At 46.9% G+C, this 26500-nt stretch overlaps 1 protein-coding gene across 3 annotated transcripts in view; it reads right to left on the bottom strand.

Moving 5' to 3' along the window:
* Window positions 1–26500, bottom strand: part of LOC119466489 (protein kinase C delta type) — a 711485-nt gene that overhangs the window by 207726 nt on the left and 477259 nt on the right. For all 3 annotated transcript variants that reach the window (XM_049657504.1, XM_037727002.2, XM_049657505.1), the window contains one exon: window positions 8851–8882. In XM_049657504.1, coding sequence (XP_049513461.1) covers window positions 8851–8882 — 32 coding nt within the window. The remainder of the gene's footprint in view (window positions 1–8850; window positions 8883–26500) is intronic.

The following is a 26500-nucleotide window of genomic DNA, read 5'->3' as shown; positions in this document are numbered from 1 at the left end:
ACACAGATGGCGCTAAGCCCCATGAACCGCAGATGAACCGCCAAGTTTTGAACGTATGGGCTTCTACGGAAGCTTCACTACCAGGTATATCTACCTTGGCACAACGATAACGGCGAACACAGTCGGCGATCGTCGAAATCTGATCAGCGGCGAAACGCGTCGGCTTTTATACGTGGTCATCGAAGGTTCCAGAATAATCCCTGGTGCCCGCGTGTCTTCCAGAATGTTTTAGACAATTCGCGTCGCTCATACAATCAGATTACATGAGCGTCTGTGATCAAAGACGACGGATAGAAGCATAGATAACGTTCGAGAGGCTTCCAATGCAGGCGCGTCCTGCTCCGAGCGATAACGTTTAACATTTGTTAGCCGGTGGAAAGCTGCCACCGGTGAAAGATAAACACGTATACGTGTCAATACATTGCCAAATTATTCTACATATATTCTCTATCCACCGCTAGAGAAATTGCCCACGCCTTAAGCCACTCTTGCAAGTCCGTGAGTTTTCTCTCGTAATATGCGACCCGCTTAACAAGGCTACCCGCCAGTGAAAATGCCACTGCCTAGTTGCGAACCATTTATGCAAAATATGGCATACGTACTGCTGCTCAACTCAAAAAGAATTTGTATAGATGCGCCAGTCAATTACGTTTCTTTATTCCCATGACGTCAACCGGTTTTGTCTGATTTTCCAATACACCTATCTTTGTGTCACTGGCGTCAGGATGAAACATAAACGTCTTTAGCCCATGTTATGGACGACCCTGCTACCAGTACTCATCGAAGGGTAACAATTTGGCTTGGAACAACGAGCTTTTATTTTACAGTTAGCCCAGCACTTGCAATACCAGAGTAATACCCCTGTCGCACGGCACATGTAATGTCATTCGCAGCGAATGAGATTAACTGTCAATGCCATTTGTGTTCCTTTTTGGTTCACGCGCGATTTGTGTAATCTCAAGAAAAGGGGCTTGGGAAAAAATTACAAAATCGGTAAGTTGAAACGAAATAATATATTTTCATATAAACTTCCAATCTTTACCATTGTACTGCTAACAATATAGTGCAAATAAGTAATCAAGAAGCATGATTTGTAAGGTTCCGTTATTGCAGAACCCTACACGATTAAGGTTCCGTTAGCCTGCCAATAAACATCGTCATGAATTGCCAATGCCATTTTGTTTACCCTTGTAGACTGGGAATGCTAGACCGCAATGACATTCGATATGAATGTCATTTACTGCAAATGACAGTGCATGTTCCGTGTGACAAATTACTTATGCTGTGAGCAGGCTGCAGCTGGCGCCGTTTACGGAGCTGAATTGCAGGTGCACTGCTTTATTTATTTTTTAGGTGGTGGTGGTGGTGGGGGGGGGGGGGGGGGTTGCTTGTTCTAAATTTTTAGGTTGTCAACTACTGTAACTTATGAATTAGTACAAGCTCCAACCCCCAACAACGCAGTGCACCTGCCGTTCTACTCTGAAAGAGAGCTGAGCCAGTTGCAGAAAGCTCAGACCTAAATGACTTTGCTCTGGTAATGTAAATGCTAGGCTAATTGTAAAATAAAAACTCGTTGTTTCAAGCAGAAACATTATCGTTGGCTGGGCACTGATATCAGGATCACCCATAAAATTTTCTACGGCGTTGTGGTTTCATCCTAAAACCAGTGACACAAGACAGATATGTACCGATAATATAGCCGTTTTAAACCCGTAAAATCGCTCGACCTCACAGAAGTAAGTTATGCAAACGGTCTGTGTGATCTAGCCAAATTGTGTGAATTGAGTGGGACAGGTTGTTACCGACTACAGCGCGCGAGTTCAAAACATATGTCTATTTTGACTCCGTGGAACTTCTAAGCAGAGCAACAAGGGGAAATGAACTCAACCGAAGCAAGAATATCGCAGAGCCACCGAAAATGCGAGGCGTTTGACGCCAGTCAGCAAATAAGAGTACCAACCCCGCACATGCCATTATGCCCATAATGATTGAAGCACTCTTTAATCAGCTTTTCCCGCTGGTGAGTTTTTTATACTTAAATGAATGGTTGTCCCTGTACAACGTGCTCTGCACTCTCGGGAGGAATGCGTGTAGCCGCCCTGCGCAATGACTGCAATGCGTGTTCCCCGACGCGTGTGTTTCGGTCGTGTGGCACGGTGCCAGAGACTCGGAAATTGCCCCCGCGTTCGGTTCATTGCTCTTAATAGGCCTTCACTCGGTCACTGTGCTGAGGCTCGCATTTTCCGGCGAAGTGTGGAGGAGCCCGCGCGCTAGGCGCTTAATTAAGCCAGCCGCCGGCCGGCGCAGTGTTCACGAGCATTCGTTAGAGGCTAATGGTAAAGTCGAATGCCCGCGGAGCCCTCCTCTACTACCCCGCACTTCGCCGTACTTAAATAAGAGGGGAATACCGACGTGGCCGGCTCAGACACATGTGCCATGCGTCGGATATATGATAGGTTATGAGGCATAGTCGGGCCTTCGACAAGAGAGGGAGATAATTCATTTGAAAGAAGGCAGAGGGGTCGGCCTGATCTAGCGCGCCTTAATCTGCTACTATGCATAGTGGGAGAGCAGGACGGGGACATAAAGGTGTGATGAGGGCTGATGGCGATGGACATAGAAAGAGGGATGCACAACGGTGAAAACAAGTTGAAACATTCTGTTGATAAACATTCAGAAATGTAATCCATGAAGCCACTGCCGGGTTCCATATCCTCTCTGTGGTCACTAGTTCAAATGAGCCTTCAGACGAAGGCGTTAAGATGAAGCTTGTGTGTGGGCCTTCGACAAGATGCATTCGGTAAGCCTGCTTTGCGTGAATAAATTTGATATTGCTGGAGCTAATTTTCGCGCTGTAGGTTCGTAAGGAGACTGGACTAAATCTCTGTTCTAGTGCTCATCCTCCGCGCTTTGGGTTGTTCAATTCATCAGTTTGTTTGACACTGCGTGCCTCGTATGTGTGTGTCTTAAGCGCCTTAATAATTCGAAGCGCCTTAATATTCGTAACATTTAAAACGCACTGCATGCATCAGCGTAACTGGCGTCGGCCATCCACAACGTACAGAAATGATGGCACCTTCACTTTATTAGCACAACTCTGTGCGCGCAAAATAACAACACCCTGCCACCATGAAAATACTGACACGACGAGCGCGAGCCTGTCGCTGTGCTAATAAATGCGCACCAAACAGCCCACCAAAGTGTTCTGATGATACCACTCCAAACTAACAAAGCTGGTCTTACAAACAAACCCTGAAGCACGCGTTTAATTATCGAGCTTTGCGAAAGCGAGCCATTTCGATCGACTGCATCACACGCTCTAGATATCCGTGCTCTCGTTTCACGCCGAGTTGGAAAAAAAAAAAAACTACCACGAGCGGCGCGCGCTATCCACTCATATTTCAATGTCAAGGCGCTGGCTCTTTATTTACTCATCGTTTCGCTTTAATTCTTGGCGCCACGCTGCAAACTACATTAAGAGGACCCTAATCTATTTTTTCCGACCTACAGTCGTCCTCGGCGGTGCAGAAAGTTAGATCGAGTCCTGCGCAGCGTTTCGTGCGACTGCACGGGCTTGGCAGACAGATTTTTTTTTGTGTTTTATTGTATTTTTATTAGTTGGAGCCCATCCGCGTTCGTCGTTCACGGTACGGAGCTTTGTTGTCATTTTCGTACGGTTTCTCTCCAAAATCCTTTATTTTTTTTCTCCAGGCCGTTTACGAAAGTGCCAGCGCAGTATACTCGGCTCCCGTGTAAACACCGCGTTCTTGGCTATCGTCGAGGGCACGCTGCGTTGTATCGCGGCGCCGTCCGCAAAAACGGGCTGGCCGCCCCTCCCGTCAGCTTTGCGCGGTTGTTTCGCAAAAATGACACGAATATACCGCGCTGTTTATCCGCTGTTTCTTGCTGCTGCAGTCTCGCTAAGCGGTAATTCTGACTTTCAAAGAAAACAACACTCGTCGTTGTCAGTGTCAGAGACGGAGTGAAGGCCGCAATTCTTTTCCGGGGCCTCTCCGTGTATACACTCTCGTACGCTTACTACATAATGTGCGCGCATAAGAACCGCGGGAAGCTGCCACGCATGTGCTCAAGTGATTTACGCAGGAACCTTAATGCACGGGCGAATGTTTCACGCCCAGCACAGCGGTCTACTTCTGCGGGTTTGGCGCAAGCCACGGCCGCAAACGCTCCCTGTCGATTTTTTTTCAAGTACAATTCGCGAAAGTACTTCGGTGGGAAGTATACGTCGCACTCAACAATATAGGTGCACGAGAGAAAATAAAAAGAATTGTTTTTCGTATTACTCGAGAAAGTACAGAAAACTAGGAATGTTTTCTGCAACTCAGAAAGCAACAGAACGCTTTCAAAACGACTGTTCTTTACGATTTGTGTTTCTGCCTGAAGGAGGGGCGCGTACCAAGTGGCAAAACGTGGCCGTGGCAAACCACCTTTTTCACGTCGCGATAGCGCATGCACCCTGCCCTAGCGGATTCGTCGCGAAACGTTTTGTAAGGGTGGAACGCGCGGCCCGATCTCGAAGGCAAGTCCCCCGACAAAAAAAAAAGAAAAAGAGAAGAAAAAAAATTGGAGGACGCTTAAGCTTCGCCTTTAAGAGTGGAACGCGACAGCATTATCGGGACCAGTTCACATCGCATTTTTCTTTACGAGTAGGCTTCACTGCAACCGACAACGTGGGAAAGCTAGCTTACGAAGACCAAACTTACACCGATCCTCTTAAAGTCGGCTTAACTTTTAAACACGAATGGATTGCTAGGAAGACATTTTTACAGGGACTGTATAAGCCGTCTTATACAAAAATGTGAAGGCCCTAGGACCTTTTTTATGATTTCATTAATTGTTTGCTGTTGCCCCGAGGCGCGCGTGTGTCCAAAATTTGGAGGACGCTTTAGCATTCAAAGATCCCTGAATGCTTTTTAGGCTTCCAGGCAGCTGCAGCTTTCTTTTTTCCCCCCACTTTTTGCCTTTGCGCGCCGCCACCGTTTTACGCTGCCGTAGCTACGCTGCCGTGAAGGCCAGCGCCATCTGGATGGGGTTTTCGCAAGTAACCTATAGCTAAGCGCCGTTGTTATGGTAGAAATGGTGGACAAGGGGTTTGCGTTCCAGTTTCCTCGTAACAGAATTATGTTTTCTCGTACATTGAAATTACAATCCGGTGCTATCATGTCTGTCGGTTGTAGTTAAGTTGTACTTCACGATTTTTCTGACGGATTTTACGGAGAAATTAAATTTTTGTTCACTAACGCCTTGCGCCACGTGGAGGGCCTGTATGGTCGGGGTGGTAGGCGGTGGATTTCTCCGCCACGGACGCCGATGTCGACGCCGGCGCCTACGCCGACGCCGGATTTTCTGCGACACGGGGTCCTTAACGCTATCGCGAAAAAAAAGGAACGAAAAGCGCAAGGACGCGTGGTGTTGGAAATACTCGTGCCGTGAACCTTCTTGCAGCTCCACCGGGGTACATAGCTCTACGTCGGTGCGGTGCTGAAAACATGCGTGGCGTACCCCTGCAACTCCACGTTTAAAACGAAAAGTGGCTGGCGTATCTTGCGGACTGCACCATGGACCACGTAGTAGCAGCCCTTCATTCATGTCTAGCAAATCTGTCGAAAAATGCCTGGGTTACACTGGGGTGACACTTCAAAAATATCACGTTGCTGAGGAAGTCTTCTTGGAGCGTTGGCTCTCTCTTGGTGAGCGTGGCAGCATGTGCCTGACCTCGCGTACTCGTTTAAGGTGCGGTAACACTGGTTCGATACGTCAATGCTTGGCCGACTATTCAGCACAGTGTGTCGATGTGACCATTTTAGCATATCATGCAGGCCGACAACGACGCAATGGCTGAGCGCGAGTTGTCGTAATGCGACGGGCTTTCGTGACGACGGCACCGACAAGATCAACGTGCCATCCACGGTTCAAACCGATCCACGCGTGATGAGCCGCCGAACCGGAACGGTATAGCCGCAGCGCCTTCGCTTGTATATATATAATTAATCACGCTCAAAATGGGTCGAATTACGCTTTCGAAATTGAAGTGCGCGAACTTCAGCACGCTTAGGCTGTGCACATGAAGTTTGAGCCGATGTTGATCCTCCTCAATGAAGGTTAGGCTTCGCGGAGCCGTCGAGTTCATACATTGGCTATCGGTGGACCTGAACTGAAACGTATATATAAGCAGTTAGGACGAAGGAAACTGCTTTTACATTCAGTTGTGGCCGTAGCGATTGGAAATCAACTACTATTCACTTCGCCCGATGCGCGCACAATAAGCGTGGGACACTGTGATGTGGCAACATCTGAACGTCACCGCTCCCGAAGGTTGTCAGTGCCATTCGCTGCGCAGATGCATGGGTCTGTACGTGTTGTTATGCTGACACATTTCTTATCCGCTGTTCGTCAAAGGGAAAACAAGAGACGGTGCATTCAGTTAAGCAGCATAAACAACCGCCTTGCTCAGTTACCAGCGGTGTCAGCGAGGGCATCTGCGTTTTCGCGATGAAACTATAAATGAGTGGTTATGCGAGCATAGTTTTCTCTAATAATACTTTATGAAACGCGCCATTTGTCTCTGGGACGAAGTTAAACAAAAGTGCGAATCAGTATAACAGCCCGAAATATATGTATCTGGTTCACAGTCGCCGTTGTTTAGGGGGCTCGACTATTCATATTGACTCCGCTCAGGGGCGTGAACAACACAGCCAATATGCGCATATGTGTATGCTTTGCTACGTTTTGACATTATTCCATATCAGCAATGCGCCGTTTCCACAATATTTGAAGTTAACAACGATGTGTGGCTATAGATGTCGATGTAAAGAAATGCACCACTTTGATAATTCCTACGTGGAGGCTGCGCTCGAACGCTTCTCGAATACTCTAAATGTCTAAATAATGTGTAAAAAGAATACGAAAAGCCTCCTGCAAGTGTAGAAATCGGCCACACCAAATTCCAAGGCAGCCACGTCGGCAGACGAAACTCGGCGTGCTTTCATCGGCTGCACTCTAGCACGGCAGCGCAATCAGGCCCTCTCACCCGGTAGTCGATGAGTGCTATACATGGCTTTTAATTCGCAATTAATTATTAAATAATTGCGATCGACGAAACACACCAGCGAGGCACAGTCAACACTGTTGAAAGTACACAAATCAACAGGTGAAAGCCCTGGCACACTTCCAAAACGTATCCAGCGGCGTGAGCCGGAGGGCAGCACAGGCAACTAAAAAAGGCGGAAGCGCGTCCGTTTGTCTGCTGCACTCATGCTACTGTGCCCGCATACTTTTGATGCTTTAACAAAAATTGTTTTCAAAGTTTTTGCGGATACTCTAAACCCAGAGTGCACGCGAAAGAATTAAGCAGATAGCATCGCTGAAATGGGCTCAAAGCACGGGAAACGCTGTAGACTCATTTAATTTTGCGGCGAAACAGGGCACCAGTGAAAAAAAAAATTTACGTCGTTTCCCCCAGATGACGATACATTCCTCTGGTGGGATTAGTCAGTCCCACAGTTTTGTTAGACACATACATGTAGACACATGTTAGACGGTCGGAAGTGTACTTCCCATTACTATGAAAGGTTTAAAGCAATACCATGTCCACAGTTGTGATAGCCCCGTGGTTCAAGAATATCAAACAATATAATCCCCATTATTAACAGCGAAGCTGTTTAACCTGGGCGTTTGCCGTCAGGTGTAACGCCGAAACGTGGACAGATCCTGGTGGTAGTGCAGACAGGGTCCAAGCGCAACGGCACATACCCCTGTGAACTAGCGAAGCTGTTTAAAGCTCGAGCATGGTCCGTCGAGTGAACGCCGCAAAACCTCCACCTGGCGATGACGTCACCAGTGCGTCGCCTAGCAACGCTTCGCCGCAGCTGCGCCGACCGCGCCGAGCCTCGCCACAGCTGCGTGAACCATGACATGATCAGGCGCACCGCATCGCTTCGCCTTAGCTTTGCCGAGCCATGACGTCAGCGCGCCATGCGGAATCGTTGCCGCGGCTGCGCAGAGGACGAAGCTAAGCCGTTACGTCCCTGCGCCGACCCACGGCATATATTGCTTCGTGTCGCCGCCGCGGCGACACAAAAGCCCCGCCGTCTCCTCGCCGAGCACATCGACGAGAAGTTGGGGTGACCGAAGAAGAGCGTCACTCCCGAATAAGAGGAAGCCCTGCGCGAAAGCCGCCGCGCCGCTACTCGAGAGCGAGTGAGACGACTTCGGAACGATCCCGAGTATCGCGCCGCCGAAGCGGCGGCGAAACGTCTGTGATTTGCAGAAGATTCGGAGTTACGGTGCCCGCGAAACCGAGCAAATGCGTTTGAGCGTTCAGAAGCGTCCAGATACTTTAATGACCGGAGTGTTCATTGCTGCCTTGGGCTATCGATGATTCCGCGGTGATCTTGCGCAAAACGTGGCCGAGTCTCGAAGCATAACCTCGCAAGAACTTGGCCGAACAGAGATAATGCTAGGTGGGGTCGCCACCTTCCGCTGTTTGCCCAGTCTTCGCACCACTAGTGTGAAGCTGCCACTAACATCTTTAATACGAACTTTACACTGTAGCCTTAATTGAGAGGGCTTCACGTTGTTGCTCTGGGCAGTGTGATGGCAAAGCATGCGTAATGAAACCACAAACCATAATAAATTATAAGCTGAACATAATTATTCTTTTCGTAATTACGGGCTTTCAATTGAAAAGTGATTTCAATTGAAGGTCACTTGGATTCAGTAAAAATCTTCTTTTTGTTCAAGCATATTTGTTAACAAAGATGGAGTCTTGGAATGCTCGTTAAAATGTAAATTGCTAAGGGCATTAGGTAATAAGGAAGAGACACTTACAGATGCATTGGTATCCTTGCTTTCCGAAGCCCCTGAAAGGTCAAAAACAAAAACAAGAAAACAATAAAGGATGTTAGTCCAGCACTGCCAAAAACGCAGTAAGTCTGAAGGTACTGTTACTTTTACTTGCGATTACGACACTCGCCTGTACATTCGCCTGTACAAATATTTTGCGAATACTTGTTCAATACGAGATCTGCAAGTAACGAGTGCACTTTTTACCCGTGTCTCATCACGTGTACAGCAAAAGGTTATAACACATTACTGGTTTTATCATGCTAGATTGTAGGCATTTTGAAGTTTCTGAACATGGATAATCTTTTCATTTATGCGTCTGCAACCTCTCTTTTTTTTCTGTCAATACTCGCCGTACCCCTCACTATTTACTTACATTTTGTCCTCTAATAGACCGGTAAAATGTTCACTTGTCCTCAGTGTTGTAGGGATCACTGTATATGCGTAGTCCTCGATGTAATGGAACGTATTCCTCAAGAAAATGACCTTAACGTGCACAATCTCTTTCAATTTTGCCTTAACCTTCAAGATGTTGCGAAGAAAGAGGCCTCGGTTCATGTTCCACCTGATAAAGGTTTGTACTCGGGTACAGCCTTATCTTTTATTACGTACGAATATTCTAATTCACGTCCTTTCCCTGTTCATATAAAAAACAATTATGAGGTGCCTGAAATTGAACCACCTGATAGCCTTAGTCAATCACAAGGTGTTCCAATAAAATGAAGCACGTTTCTTTTTAACGAGAGAGCAACCAGATAATCGCTTCTGCAACAACAGGGAGAAGCTTCTTAAGAGAATACATTGGAAAGAAGGCGAGCGTGTCGGTGGGCGAATTATGTGAGAAAGAAAGCAACACACCTACATTTATTTAATTTACCAAACACAAGATTGCTTTTGCACGTCGCCCCGTCGTCGTGTTTAACTCGTCGCTGCTCGGCAGTTACGCAGCGTAGCCAGGCTAGTCCGAGCATGTCAGATTGCCGGCATGGTCTCCTGCTCGGCAAAGCACAGTCTGTAGTACAGTTTGAGCTTCAATCCAAAAACGACGTTTTGTTACGAAAGTTACTGGAACGCCAATGCATTTCTCCGCAAAGTTCAGGAATTAATATCTCGAACCTGGTGTACTCTTGAGAATTCGTTCTAAGTGGATCCGCCTTGCGAAGTCCACGGCTAGAATTTGTAAATTGCAACATGCGTCATTAAAAGTAATTAGCTGAAATCTCAATTAGTCAGTTTTTGTGAATTAGTCGATCATGCATATCATTTTTTTGTGGAAGTAATGTCCGCCTCTTCGAGTAGACGAGCTGATGAACTAGAATTGTGCTTATCTGCCACAGGCAACCTGTAAAAAAGTTTTGAAAGTGCTCGCTAAAACACCCTACATTTTTAATGACTGTAGGTCAGAACGGTTTCACCACAACTGGTTTTTTAGTTTTTTAATTGTATTTTTCTTTTTTCTTTTTTGTTTCGACCTCGACGTGGCGACGGCCAGGTCACCAGATATTTTTTATTAGCGCAAACAATCGTTTAATATTATTATTATTATTATTATTATTATTGTTATTATTATTATTATTATTATTATTATTATTATTATTATTATTATAATTATTGCGATCGCAATTATATGGACACACTAGGCGAAATTCCGCCGTCGCCTTGAGGTTCCGTATAAAGTCCACGGGCGATAAAATCGTCGTCGCGTGCCGTACGCTGTATGTGCGAGTGAAAGCATGCGATGGTGAGCCGGCAATCGCGGCTCGCGCACACAAGGCCGGGAAGCGGGAAGGAAGCGCAGTGATACAGTGGCGCATACAGTGGCGCAGTGATAAAGTGATACAGTGGTACAGTGGCAGTGATACAGTGGCAGTGGCGTGGCGATAAAGTGATACAGTGGCAGTGATACAGTGGCGCAGTGATAAAGTGGCGCACAAAGCTCTGGAGGGTGGGTGGGGAGCTGGAGTGGCCGCACCTTACTGCGGGGGAAGTCTCCGGGGGAGGGGGGGGGCGTCTGGAGGAGCCACGCTTTACTGCGGCCGCGCGCAGGGGGAGGGGAGATGGGGTAGAAAGGGAGGGCGTTCTGCGCCGCGAGCGCCCGCCCGCGTGGCTGTATCTTGAAAGTCATCTGCGGTGGGGGCAGAGTCCGCCTTCCCTGTGTTTTCAGGACTAAGATCGCGTTGATGCGAGCGTCGGCACGAATCTCAATTCGCCCGCTGCTGCTGCTGCGCTAACTCACTCCAGCGTTTTGAAAGCCAGTTTCCGCGGTCATCGAGTGAGATGCGTTCATGTTTGCTTGTGCGCACGTGACACCATGCTTGTTAATTTAGTTAGTGTGCGTATGTTTACAAGTTTATACGGCCGATAAAACTACTATCCTTACTTTGTTACTATCCCGTAACAATATAGCTGTCTACTAATTTGCCATCGCAATCGATGCCTCTCCTTTCGGGCGAAGCTGCGACTTTTTATTTTTTGGTTTCAATTGTTCCTTATCGCTTATAGAGCTACCAACATCTACATTTGCACTATTATAACGATCAAATGCTTTAAGGTAGAGAATTACGCATTTTTGTGCAGATACAAGGCATTACACTTTTCGTGTGAGCCGGGTTTTGCTGTGGTACTAGCCTAAAATGCTTCGCATTAAAACAAGATTATGTGTATTGTCAAAAAATATTGTTGCCTTACATTGAAGACGTGTCTCGATTATAATAGCCCCAATGTGGGCAAACAAATTGAACCAAAGGATTTTAGTTGTCCGGGTATCACTATTTATCCCATTGTATATTACATCCCTACAAGCCAGATCATTTCTGTTGCGCAGTCCGTGGTAAAAGGATACACCCTGCGCGAATTTCTGTTCGCATACAGCCCGTACATACTAGCTGTTTCGTAAAGCAAACTTTCACATTTCTCGCTTTAAAAAACCTGATGAAGGGCTATTCCGTCCATTCAGAATTTGTGCTTCTCCTCGTAACTCAAGTTTGACATGCTTAATATTCTTGCACCTCAAACGGGGACAGTTGACGGACAAGGCAAGTACATTACCTTCGCAAGTGATAGAGCTCCACTGCATTCGGAAACTTGTAACTGTCTGTGACGTCACTGTGAAGACGGTTTCAAGGTTTAAATACAATGTTGAATGTGCTACAGTTCCACTTAATTCGGCCGCAGCAGCGCACTACGCGCCCCGCTTGTGGCAGGCCTCCGCCCACAGCGCCACGTTTGTCGTCATGAAGCAGAGAAGCGCTGAACTACACTTCACGCCCGGCGGACGGCACACCTACCCATCTAGACACCGTACTGCGGGTATCTCGCGTTTCCGAAGTCCTTCTTACTAACGTGCCACATACGAGCTACGCACGCACGTCTATGCCGTTGCAGCACGGCGGCGCCGGCACCAACGGCGACGACCTCAAGCGTCTGTATAATTTACATCGCAAACTTTGGCAGTTTCTGCCAAGAGGCGAAGCCTTTTGACATCGATAGCGATGTGTCGCGTTGCGATTGAACCCCTCAGACACTTCTACCTGCGACATGTCGCGACGCATCGCGCAAGGGAATTCCTTCTGGGCGGCCGAAGGAATAGCGCCCTGGGCCGGTTTTTTGTAGCGATGCGCTATGCTTTATTCTATACTAGTATTATACCCGCCGTGGTTGGTCAGTGGCTATGGTGTTAGGCTGCTGAGCATGAGGTCGCGGAATCGGATCCCGGCCACGGCCGATCCCAGGAAGAGCCCCAGGTGGTCTAAATTTCCGGAGTCCCCCACTATATACGGCGTGCCTCATAATCAGATAGTAGTTTTGGCACGTAAAACCCCATAATTGTTTTTTACTAGTCTTATCATCCACCGCTCATGGCCGGCTGATCCCGTTGATAACGTGAGCGGACCGTCGCTCTGTCTGACCACTGACCAAGCGCGAAAAGAGCGAAAAGGCACTAACATTGGAAAGGCATCGCTACAATACTGGCCCTGGGGTGCTATGCAGGATGCGACGAGTTTCTCGTTCGCACGAGTTTTACTCGAGTTTTATCGATGGAAGTCAGTGAACGGAGATAGCAAGGAACGTGCAATAACAGCTGGCAAAAAGAAAAGTCGAGATAAAGCCGCGTATGACAACATGAGCGCACGCTGCGAGGCACAGTGCTTCCGCGCTTCAAGCACAGAAGACTGCGCAAAAAAACGCGCCAGCGCCGCGTAATGTTATCAACGTATTGTCGCAATTAGCAATACCGTCACTGTCCCGCTGTCTATCTGCACACTTGCCGTGAGGAGCTTGCCACGCCTTTCTCGGGCACGTCAAGGGCGTGCCTCCTCTTTCGGGTATTATCTTTCTATCTCTGTCGAATGCGAACAGGGCACATGCGGTGCATTCTTGCACCTCCCTCAATCGAATACTTTAATATACAACAAATAAAATAACGGACATTTTATTTCTTAAAGTATCGGTTTTTCATTTTGAATGCTATACATTTGTGATGACAAACGCACATCGAGTGAATGATTAAACTTTTGCACTTTTTTGCCGCGAGTGGCGACAGTGAGGCGCAAGCTTACAAGCGGATACATTCTAGAGGGTAGCACGCACGAGGGAGTTCATACGGTGAGCAGTCGCCAGGGGCGCTGCAGTGCTATGTTCGCAGTTCAGACAACAGATCCAGCAACAGCAGAGAGGCCAGAGAGATCAAAATTTAGCATAGAAAGCTTTCATTGGAAAAAGGCAGCAGAAAATGTCCCTAACAACACGGCAGCAGGACCCGATGAAATCCCAATACAGCTAATCAAAAACCTCGGTCCAAAAAGCAAGGCACTGCTGACTAATGCCATAGAGCAAGTGATTAGAACAAAGAAAGTTCCCATTGGATGGCGTGAAAGCAAGATGAATCTCATCTACAAAGGCAAAGGAGATAAGGATAAGACGAGCTCGTACAGGCCAGTTACAGTAACGTCGGTGATATATAGAATGCAAACCATAAAATTAGAACTGTCGAAGTGGGTGGAGAAAAACGATGTATTGGGGGAACTACAGAATGTGTTCAGGCCAGGCAGACGCTTAGAAGACAATATGTTTGTACTAACTCAGTGAATAGAGATTTCAGTAGCTCAGAAAAGACCTTTATGGATAGCATTTCTAGATATTAAAGGAGCTTATGACAACATAGACAGGGAATTGTTGTGGGATATTCTTCAATACGAAGGCATAGATGACGATTTCGTGGAGCTGCTGAGGGAGATATATAGAGACAACCAAGTACAAGTGGTATGGGAAGGTAGAAAAGGAAATGAAATGGGTGGAATTCACCAAGGATTGAAGCAAGGATGCCCTCTGTCACCATTGTTATTCACGCTTTACGTCAAGGGTATAGAAAGACGACTGGAAAACAGCGAATTAGGTTTTGATTTATCCTACATGCGTAATGGACAAATGGTGCAACAGAAGGTCCCCGGACTGATGTACGCAGACGACATTGTGCTACTAGAGGACAATAAAAAAGATTTACAGATACTTGCAAATATCTGTGGGAATGCAGCGACAAATCTAGGCCTTAAGTTTAGCACAGAGAAATCCGGAATTATGATCTTTAATGAACACACGAGTAACTTCGTGGTGTCAATTCAACAGCAAGTAATACCCATAGTGAAGCAATATAAGTACCTCGGCGTACACATAAACGAAGGAAAGAATTACTCAAACAAGCACCAAGATAATCTGAAAATAAAGGGGAAGCGGAATGCAGCAATAATGAAACACAGAGCACTGTGGGGCCACAATAAGTATGAAGTGGTGCGTGGAATCTGGAAAGGAGTAATGGTGCCAGCGCTAACATTCGCAAATGCCATTATATGCTTAAAATCGGATATATTGGCGGGTTTGGAAGTTAACCGAAGATCAGTAGGCCGGTTGGCTTTGGGAGCCCACGGTAATACCACAAATGAGGCAGTGCAGGGTGACATGGGTTGGGCCTCTTTTGAAGTCAGAGAAGCACAGAGCAAAATTAGTTTTGAAGAAAGGCTCAGGAACATGGATGAAAATAAATGGGCGGCTAAAGTGCACAAGTATCTCTACATGTAAAGCGTAGACACAAAATGGAGGAAGAGGTCAAGGAAGTTGGCAACCAAGTACATGATAATCGAAACTGCAAATAGACAACCAGGAGTCATCAGAAAGAAAGTGAGAGAAATAGAGACCGTGAATTGGATGCAAAGAATGGAAACAAAAAGGACAATGGAGATTTACAAGAATGAGGAGAAAAAAATTAGAAGGGAAAATCTGTACGATAACACAAAGGGCAGTGCCTTGCTATTTGAGGCTCGAGCCGGTTGCCTAAGGACGAAAACATATCGGAACAAATATTCGGAACTAGATGAGACATGTGCATGCTGCAGTAAAGATCCAGAAACCACTCAGCACATCCTGATGGAATGCGACGGGATCCACCCAGCGAGAACCGTAGGTAACGTGCAACTCCCAGAAGCGCTTGGTTTCAAAGTGGAAGGAAACATAAACAGATCAGCCGTAGAGATCAGCAAGAGACGATTGGAGTACTGGTGGAAAAAAAGCAGGGAAAAGATGGATACGACCTGATCTCTTAAAATCATAGGCAGCGGCACAAGGTAAACATTAAAAAAATAAAAATAAAAATGAGAGGTATACAAAAATGCTAGATAAAGAACATGTATAGTATACCTGATTAAATCAAGCAGGCTAGGTGACTATTTGTCGCCGCCCCGTTTCAAAGGGGATGCCAATAAATCATCATCATCATCATCATCATCATCATCGATTAAGTCAGTCATGACATTGATCTCTCCATTCCCTGTCTATTAGGGGAATGGCAACGCAGCGCTGTGGCATGGCTGTTCACCGCAGGTGCTTCATTGAGGCGGCTATTGAGGCCACCGCTTTACCAACTGAAACGACACTCTAGCCATAGAGACGGGAGCAACGGCTGTCGCTGCAAAATGGTTGTGCGGTATTCTAGGGTCCGTAGTGGTGCAGCACAGTGAAAATGCACCAGTTTATCTGCGTACTCGAAGTTTATCTGCGTACGCGAAGAGCGTGCTGCCCAGCGACCCAATTCATCGCTTGTCACCACTTGCCCAGTGAAGGTGCCTCCGTGCGCATGTACGCGGAATTTGAGTGTGTTGTTCACTCCAATGTGCTTGCCGATTGCCTCTGCTGCTGATCTAACAGCGATCGCAGATGGATATAGTAACGACAGCGCAGCAATCGCATTTTGTCGGGTGAGGGCTCTTGTGTGCAGTTAAGAAATTAGACTTCGAACGCATGAAGGTGTTGCAATTGTTTAGTGCGCCGTGCTTGTTATTAAGAAATGCCATCGCACTGGGTGTGTTTGCGCTGACCGCTTAACGTGTTTGCGACACTACGGCTCCGATACATCACCGATGACAGAGCAGCCATCTCATACGTCAGCTGCGATGCGTTGTCGTTGGAAAACACTACGCACTGCTCAGGATCGTCGTCCACCACGGCGCATCGACGCCTTGGAAGCAGCTACAGTGACGTGCCGCTAATTATTTGCTGTGCGCTACGGCACCACAATGCAAGCAATGAACCGTGTTGTGGGGCCATCACAGCCCAAGAAGATATAAGCATATGCGAGCGAAAGTCGACGCTTTTTTTTTATAGTGGTGCTCAGTACATCGCCGATGACAGTACGCTGTGCTTGTTTTATTTCAGCGGTCAAGATTGTTGATGGCCTTTCAGTTCCGCACCACGTCGCTGTTGCCAGAAAATAAATTGGGCGTGGCCCAACTATGGTAAGCTCGCACAAGAGTTACATGGCTCGTGCGGCGCGTGACATACGGTTTTAATTGACAGGCGAAGTCGTGCCAAACTCGTACATCGGGAAACCCCCCTCGAGTTGAACTCGTGAACATGGCGGCGGCAGCAGCAGCCTGTGTCATCGCATCCAGCTGCAGTAAGCGTCAATATGACCGTCTAGACCCGTTCGCCTACATGACCGACGTAGAGTTTCAGCGTCTTTTTTGCCTTTCCAAAACGTCAGTGTGCTGGCTGTGTGACGAGTTAGGCGAAGGCCCTCGTCTGCGGAGACAGCGTGGTGGGCAAATTATGCTTTCCGAGCACAGAGTGGTGTGACTACGCTGCGGAGGAAAAGTTCGTGCGATCGCTTCGGCGTTCTCCGGCTTCAAGCGCTGTTCGTCCTTGGTGACGGGCGACAACGTTCCGCCGAGCCGCCAAAATTACGGCGGTGTTAAAGATGGTGGACCATGGGTCTTCGGCATCGTCTGCGCGACCAGAGGGGCGCTGCGACTTCTCAAGGTCGACCAACGTAAGGCGGCAACGCTAGGCGCCATTATTGCAGCCAATTTTCAACTACATGGGGACCATTATTCATAGTGACGAATTACAGCGACAACTGTATCCCAATTTTAGTGGATGCTAACGGGGCTATCCCTCAATCTGCATTGGTAGAAAGTGAACCACAGCGTGAACTTTGTGGAACCCTTCACGGGGTGTTCAAATGCAAAAAATGGAAAGTTATTGTCAAAAAGTGAAGCGACACCTCGTCAGCGGTGGGTACAGGGTAACTGCACTGATGCTGGAGTCCCACCTGGGATGGATGTGGTGGCAGTCAACGGTCACGTGCGCCGCAAAGACCCTTTCTTGCGTTTGTTAGAAGCCACGGATCGCTCGGGCTACCCAGTATAAAGGCTCTTTCCTGCGGTTGTTATAAGCCATCGCTCGGCGCTAGCCAGTATAAAGGTGCATCACACGGTAAGCGCGCGGCAAACCACTTCTGCGATAGCCGACGCACGCTTCGTCTCGCAGCTTTACTTTAGCGCGAGCAACGAGCGATCTGTAGAAAGCCCAGTGTGAAGCAGACAAATCTGTGCTTGGAAATGGGGGCGCAAGCACGTAGCGAGCCGCACCAATTCAATCCAGAGGAAAGAGAAGGAGCAACAAGCGATCTGTTGAAAGCCCAGTGCGAAAACCAAGCGCACAGCGATCTCTGCTCGGAAATGCTAGCGGAAGCACGTAGCGAGCTGTGCCAATCCAATCCAGAGGAAAAAAGAGGAGGGCGAGCGTCCCCTCGTGGTATAAGGCGAAACGTATTAAACTACAAATTAGTATAATACACGTTCAGTGTACATCTTGTAATCTTTAACATTCTTATATATAACCCACGTTAATGTGAATATTATTATTGTACTAAATGCATTTATTTTATAACTTGTTTGTACCTGTAATGCACTCGGTGGAACGACAAAGAAGTGAAAGAAGGCACGACCATGCACCGAGCGTACGATCACGTGAGCCCCAGTTTGTCGACCGCCTATATGGCAACGCCCAAGGGATGACAGCCACCTAGAGTGAATCTAGATAAACCAATGAAACTGGAGGCGTGCCGACGGACAAACTTTGTATTGTTACCATTAGTTCTTTCATCTTGGGGCGTCGACAGAGCTCGTGAAGATCCCGAGTTTCGCCAAAGTCGGCGCATCCTGCATAGCACCCCTGGCCACTGCTAGGTGGCTCACAACGTTTGCGTGACGAGCGCCGTCAGTGGCTCTACTGACGTCGTTCCTCGATGGCGCGACGCTGGTAGGGCGGACTTGGGCGAGGAAAGCTTAACAATGCTCTGAGGAAATAGGAGCTTGTCTGTTTGGCAACCGTGTTCGGAAGAAGGGGGGGGGGAGGCAGTGAAGGAGGGCGGTGTACGCGTGAGCTCTCGTGTAATCGAGTGACGAGGAGGCGTGGGAAGGAGGGGGGAGGTGCACACTGTCGCTCGTGAGAGAGAGAGAGAGAGAGAGAGAAAGGATGCACAGTAAGGCGGGCAGGTTAACCAGATGTAGTTCCAGTTGGCTACCCTGCACGGGGGTAAGGGGTAGGGGGATAAAAAGAGAAAGAGAGTGGAAAGCCCCTAGACCGCAGGAACCTTAGTAACGCGTGCAAGGCCTTCAGCGCAGACGTTCTAACAGAGCACTGACCTAAAGCTTTTAGTTCGTGAGCTTGTTCGTCGCGGCAAGGCGAGGGAAAGGGGACCTGCTATCGGGCAACCGAGTTTTGCCGGATGGGCGTCAAAGGGTGGGGTTGGCGGTGGGAGGACTTCCGCTTGCTCGCTCGTTTGTTCTTCCTTTCGTTCGGGCTATTTGTTTGCACTGACAAACGTCGTAGATGGTTTCTACATATTTTTTGCAGCCGAACGCATTGCACGAACCTGGAATCCTATTAACTGGTCCACGTGCGGGCTAAGTCAACGCCTCCTAGATAGCAGGCCTGTGCTCTCTGCTTCATTTCGTCATGCTAGTTGGGCCGAAATTTCCACTGTTAAGCCGGGTGAGACGAAAGCGGTGACGTTAAAATCACCGCGGCTTACTTGTGAGCATCCCCATTGGATTCTATGGCAGTCGGGTAAGGCAGCATGGCGTCGTGGATCGAAGTTCACAGGCCTTGCGCTATCTAGGAGGAGTTTGCTACGCATGTGCCGTCGACACCTGGGTACCGTGACGGCGGTGGCGTCAACGGCGCTATCGCAGTAAATGTGAAGTGCTACCCCCTTCACGAGGCTTCGAGCAGCCATAAAATTAGGTGATCTTGCACGTCTTCCACATAGGTGCGCCGTATTGCAAATTTATTTTCCCTATTTGTGGTTATATAGACATTACTTGAAAAGACACTTGCCTGAAGCAAAACATTTTTAGGGGTCATAGAATTGGCTCCAGAAGCTCGTTTATGTTGATAAAATTTTTAGTTGAGAACAGCAAAGATTGCCAGGTTTATATTGCCGGTTCTTTAATGTGGCATGCACAAAAGATTGAAAAATATCTTTGCCACCATTCCCAGTTTCACGATCTTCGAGTTCATTGCAAACGTTTCCCAGTTTCGCCCGCAGGATGCCGCATTGAAAGCGATAGCCCGTTCAGAGTGTACTAGAACCTTTAATGCGTAAGCATTCTTTGGCGAATACCCTATCACGCAAGAACTGCAATGCCTTGTATCTGCACCAAAATGCCTAATCTGCAATGTTAAGCCATTTAATCACTATAGTAGTGTAAATGTAGATGATTGGTAGCTTTATAAGCGATAAGGAACAACCTTAAAAAAAACATTGATCATAGAGAATGCCCTTAGGGACACATAGGGCTCCATAGAAAATGGAAGGGGGAGTTCATAGTAGCGGTAGCGGTGCATGGGCAAACTTGAAATATGGGGGTGGGTCAAGTTAAAGTTGGGGGCGGGCCAATTTAAATTTGGGGGTATGCTTGCTCATACATGGACAACTCCAGTTGAGCTTCTGCATTCTTTTTTGAGTGGCGTGACTGCGCCTCTCCACTGGACTCGTTTTGCGCCGCCAGTAGCGGCGGCGCCGTAGTCGCTAACTACTGAAGGTGCTTCGCCGTCATGGTCAGACGCCGGGCGCGCGTTTCACACCGGCCATCCTCCAGCGTCCGGTGCGATTTACTGCGAGAGAGAGATTGTGGTTCTGAATAGCGCCTCTTCTTCTTCACAACCACAATCTCGCAGTAAGTCGCACCGGACGCTGGAGGATGGCCGGTGTGAAACGCGCGCCCGGCGTCTGACCAGAGTGCGCTCCAGAAGCTCCATGGGCAGTGCTAAGACGCGTTCAGTAGCTAGCGACGACAACGCCGCTGCGACGAGCTGTACTTCGCGCGACACGCGCGATAAGGCGAGGCGCGTGTTGGTCGGCCCACACCAACGGCTCTTATAAAGTCTTTATAGGAGGCATTGCCCACACATACTAGTTCACTGTAGCCACCGGTTCAGCGTTACGCTGTGGGCGCCTAAGAACGCTGCGTTTTGAGAAGCGGTGTAGCAGCTGTCGGAAATCGATATTGCACGAGATCAGCTCGAAGGAAAACCATCGGCATTGGTGAGACGTCTAAAAAACGAATCACATAAACCCTTCTCGTCCTTCCCTTCCTCTCACTAAGGCCTCGGGCCTTCCTGTGCGATTGAAGCTGTGTCCATACTTAAATTTCGCTAGTCGCTAGCATTCACCAGGGTGCGGCATGCACACAGCTGCTCAGCAGGAATGCTAATGTGTGTGAGCAGAGCACTTATCCCAGCAGTGGAAGCCACAACGTTGTTCTGGCTCTGGCATAGCAGACTGAGCGGAGTGTGACGGCCTGTCCACATGGCTTCGTCACGTTTGGAGCCAAACGAACTTGACGCCTCTGGATACCGTGTAATCTTGCAAAACCCGGGCTGCGTATGCGTCATCGATAGCAGGACAGTACGACAACGCGCACACACACGCCAATAATGACGACGCAAACGCGTCTCGAGTATCCATCAATTGTCATCCCAATAAAATTTGGCAAGGCGCAGCATTCAAAGCGATAGCTTAGTTTAGCCAATTATCTAGGTGGTGTTGGTTTAGCGCACCGGTTCTAACTATCCGCCGGCGCAAAATATTGGCTCGACGCAGCACTCAAGGCGACTGCTGCTGGTTAGAAGAAATAGCTCCCCCACAGCTACCAGGCGTCTCACAATGCTGGCGCGATGATTACGCTGTGTTCGCGAAGCGCAGTTCACGTTGCGCATTCCATGTTCTGGCCACTAAGCCACTGTGTGCTAATCGCATTTCTTATAAGTGAAACGGAACTTACACGAATATTGGCAATCTCGCAATCGTGCCGCTTCGCCGCCCACTCAGAAAGCGTCAATAAAAGCGCAACTATATTGTGCACAGCCCCCCCAAGTAAGACCTACTTCCACACGGCCCGACCGCAGTTCTAATATTACGCTACGGAGAGCTGCTCTGCGACACACAGCGCGTGTTTTGCCGCAAAATGTCTTTAACTAATTGTCCACGTCAAAAAGCAAAAGCTGAAACTTGCCAACAGAAAAAAAAATCAACAGATGTAAATAGCTATTGGCGCCTCTCTGGTGGTATATCACCTTTAAAGTGGTGAGAAACAGCCCCTACGGCAGCTTCAGTCATTTGAGACGCGAAATCTACCTTCTTACAATAGACAGCAACGAGCATGACAGATTTAGAGAAACGCAACAAGGAAAGTATAAGCAGGGTCCTTCGATAATTTTCGCCTGGTACGAAACCTCCCCGAAAGTTTCATATAGGGACCAAGGTGGCACCTGAAGGGCTGGTATAAGTAGAAGGGGATAAATGTGCCGCGCCAGGTGGCCGGGCTGCGCGATCATTGAAATCCCTGAAATCATTCAAAGGGCTGGCACAGGAAGGCCACACCCTCTTATTGTATTGCTGAACTGCGTCTTCTTGTAAACTACAATATTAACAAGTGTATAAGTTTGCCATTCATATTTTGATGCAATGTATTTTCCCATGTCCTGCAACAATCTCTAAATGGAGGCCAGCAGTATGTATGAAATAAAATATATAAATAAATAAAATAAATCTTTCACGAGCAAGGGCACCTGTCCCACATTTATATCAGCATGTTTGCAGAGTGAACATGCAGTGGGAACTTTCGGCAAAATAATTTAATGTGCGATGCGTTTGTGCTTCAATTATAGAGGGTACCGTTGCATGATTCACGTGGCCTCCTCCTTATTGTAACCTTTCTTGCATAAACGGTTTCGGTGGGCTGTCTATATTTGCACTTTGTCTAGTTATTTAGGTAGATAAGTTGGTTACAGTTGGTTGGTTACTTAATAAAGTTAGGTATTAGTTGATTAGTTCTTTAATTAGCTGTTTATGTTTGCTTAGTTATTATAGTTAGGTTGGTTATTAGTTTAGCAAGTGGATAATTTGTTACTTCAATTTCATAACTTTGGTAATTAGTTAGCTTTGCTAGGTTGATTAGTTAACTTGTTTTGTCAGTTACCTTATTTATTTATTTCGTTAGTTTAGTTAGGTGATTACTTAGTAATATTTTGTAATTAGTTTATTCGCTCAGCTATTTTTGTTACTGCAGTTTCTTACCTAGGTTATTAGGTTTAGCTAGTTAATGTAACTATTAGGTTAGTTCGTAAGTCAGGTTAGCTAGTTATGTAATTACTTTTTGGTTGGTTATTTAATAGTCAGGTAAGTTATTTATTTTGAAATATATTTGGTCAGATAGGCAAAGTATTATTGATTTTAGTTAGGGTAGTTTAGTAATTAGCGAGTTTAGTTAGTTTACTCATTAGTTTATGTCCGCACAAATATTAAAATTTAATATTATTTGATTTGATTAATTAGTTCGTTTATTGGTTAGGTTAGTATAATTTATGTTAGGTTAGTCAAGTTCGGCATTTCACAGTTTAGGTAAATAATAAGCTAGTTTAATGGCGGTATTATAAAAATTTCTTCAGTTGATAACTAAGTTTAGCCTTTTATTAGTACACTTAGTAAAGTTAGTTAAGCACCCTTGTAACTTGACCGACACGCAGGAACACAACGAAAGTTAGGCAATGTCGCTATCATGGAGCTGTCATGAGCCACAAAATGAAGAAAGAAAGAAGAAAAAGCAGAAGAGAACAAGAAGACACTTGGAGGTGCTGGCAGAAATAAAAAAAGAAGTTAGAAAATAAGAGCGTCTCAATAAAAGGAATAACACATGAAAGCAAAAGAAGAAGCACAAAAGTGCACGCGCAGCTACGTGGCCAACGGGAGAAGAGACACGTAGCCGAGGAGAGCAGCCCAGCTACGCTCTGGGACGACGAGGGGCAGAAGGAGCTGGAGGCCGAACAGGACGGCTGAATCGCGGAGACGGCGGCAACCCAATGGAAGCTGTGATTCAGCTGCCGCGGCCACGACCCGCGAGCTGAGCGAACGCCCCATCGGAAGCCGCAGCTACAGGCTGACAGCACCGCTTCCCGGATTCCCTGCGGCTACGATCCGCAGGCTAGCGGAGTTGACCGGGCGATCCTGGCGCCTCGGTCACCCCACCGTCCTGACCCCCGATCCAGGCCAACAGTGGACCGAACGTCGGACACAGCGACGTCGGGTCTACGACGCATCGGCGGGCCAAACTACGTGTCGTCAGAAGCCGCGACGACGAGGTGACGTGGCCACGACGAGGGACTTCATGTAAATACTTTGGACTTATGAATTTTAATATCTGAGGACTCTGAGGATTTTCTATAAGTAACTCGCGCTGTAAATTGTGTGTTTCGTGTTGTTGTCTTTATCGTTTCTTTTTGCAATTATAAATGTATGTCTTAAACATGCAACTTGTCCCTTTCCGCCTATAGTCCACCGAAATCCGTGACAGGAGCATGCTGTCACTTCACGGAGAGAGATGTACAGTGCAAAAACTGAATCAAGAGCGGCTTAAAGCATCAAAGCAAGCGTTCCATGCGTAATTACATAAAAGTGCGGCGTGAAATTGCTCTGTGGTCGGTTTCTAACGATGGGGCAGTCCGAAGCATACCTTTTGAATTACGAATAAGGCCATTCCTACGCATGCAAGGTGAACCTGGACATGAAACACGGCGTTGGAATTGCTTCGAAATATTTCGCGTTTAAATTTTAGAACACTGTACAGAAACGGCGCAGCGATGCGCACGTTGTGCGGACATAATTCAAGCGCCCATAATGGCAATCAGCCCTCGCGCATAAGCTGGCGTACGCACAGGACGAACTCCTGTGGCGTCTGTCGGGCGGCTGCTCCGTTGCCCTTCTATGTGCGCCAGGGGCATTTGCTAGGTGCATGTGCTATATGAAGCGCTGCCATAGCGTTAACAGAAATTTCGTGACCAGACGAAAAGTATTGATGAACCCTAGCATAAGCACGGATGTACGCCTGATCGCTGTGCTCGCTTGTTAAAAGACACGAAGGCTAAAGCAGCTCATGAAAGCCTCACACGATGGTACAGAAAGCATCGGGTCGTGATATGCGTGCGATAAGCCGCCTGGAACACGAGCAGTACTTATAGTTCGCGTCATACTGAATCATTTCGAACGTAATTGGCTTTGTTTTGTAACCCAACCTGCCGAAATTCCCAGTGGGGATTGCAGTCTGACTTATCAGATTTATCATAGTCGGACGTACCCTTTACAGGAAGTTAGTTTTTGGAATACATTTTCCAATGGTCGCAGAACAATTGCCTAAAGGGTAACGCAAACAACCTAAAGGCTTAGCATTTCGAGCAAAAACAAGTTGTAAATGACATCATACTTAAGCATGGAGACGACCGTAATGCCGTAATGCTAGACAGCATCAAATGTCTAGAAGTAATCTTCTCGGAATCGCTTCAGTGGGACTTGCAAACTAACAACGAATGATCGAAAATGAACAAAGTGAATGGTACATGTGTTATGTCGTCACAGATTTGCTCTACGAACACCAATGAAGTTATTGATTTACAACGCGTTCTTAATTCCAATGCTTAACTATTGTCACACTCTCTGGGGCACACGTACGACGCACAATATATCCAAGATTCTTGCTGCTCAAAACGCGCCATAAGGCTAGTTGCGAATATACCATGGCGCGCCCATACCGGAAATTTTTTTCTCAGTTTAAAGTCATTAGTGCGTCCGATGCTTATGCCTTCAGGTTAACATATTTGTACTAGTACGTATAAGTTAACCTGTGTTTGTTGTAATAGCATTCTTGTATATACAAGAATCCTATTAGAACTAACAACACAGACAGGTTAACATTATTTAACCTTCAGAGTCATGTAACCATATATAACGTACGTCGTATCACCAAGCCATTTTGTCGGACTGTGAACCGATTTTAAGCATGCGCCTATAAACTTCCACGTTACCTTAATACACTTGAACGGAGTAACACATCAAAAAAAAAAAAAAAACATAGAAAAAAGTTACCTCAGGTTCCCCTCTCCTGTGCTGAACTTTTCACACATTCATAGCATTTTATCTGAAATATACTCTGAGGGTGTTGTCGTGCTATTTCATGGATACTGTTTCGTTTAGTTCTTGTACCGCTACGTTAACGACTACGTTAAGGTGTAATCATTATTATCTGATCGAATCTTGAAACGCTACTCTAGAGAATTCATCTTTTTTCTGTTTTCGATGTGATTTCGTACATGTATTTTTGTATTGATTTGTGCTGTATGTACGTTTGTTTACTCCCGTCCATTCACTATACATTGAAGTGTTATCATTATTTTTTGAATTTTGAAACTCTAATCTAGGGCATTGATCTTTTTTTCGTTTATCGATTTCATCTTGTAAATGTATTTTTGTATTGATATGTACTAAATGTATTTTTACTCTTCTTCAAAGTGCTTCCAGTTTTTCCGGATACTTCTAATGCCGAGATCTGTTCCTCGCCAACTGTTGTCATGTGGGGCATAAAGCGGTTTTTCAAGATGCTACGTGCGGCTTTCATCCTTGCGTGCGCTCCCTTTTGCAATCATGACGAGAGGAATAAAGATTTCATTTAATTTTAAATAAATAAATAAATAAACAGTAAGGAAATAAAGAAAAAAAAACTGGGGCGATTTAGCGGTATAAGGACGAGAGAAATACATTAGCATTACGTCGCACATCTTTCACGTCCCTGGTCCATGATTTACTCCACGTTCTCCAAATTGCGAAGTGTTGCATCAGGAGCTCAGTCGACACACCTCCTGCCTCTTCCAGGAGCAGCGAAGTGCAAATGACGTTGGTCCGGAGCAGACCACCGTCATCGCTATCACCATCATCGTCAGCCTATTTTTATGTCCACTGCAGGACGAAGGC

This window comes from Dermacentor silvarum, chromosome 10, assembly GCF_013339745.2.
Source record: "Dermacentor silvarum isolate Dsil-2018 chromosome 10, BIME_Dsil_1.4, whole genome shotgun sequence".
Classification (NCBI taxonomy): Eukaryota; Metazoa; Arthropoda; class Arachnida; order Ixodida; family Ixodidae; genus Dermacentor; species Dermacentor silvarum.
Note: the sequence above shows the minus strand (reverse complement) of the source record. Positions and strands in the feature narration are given on the sequence as shown.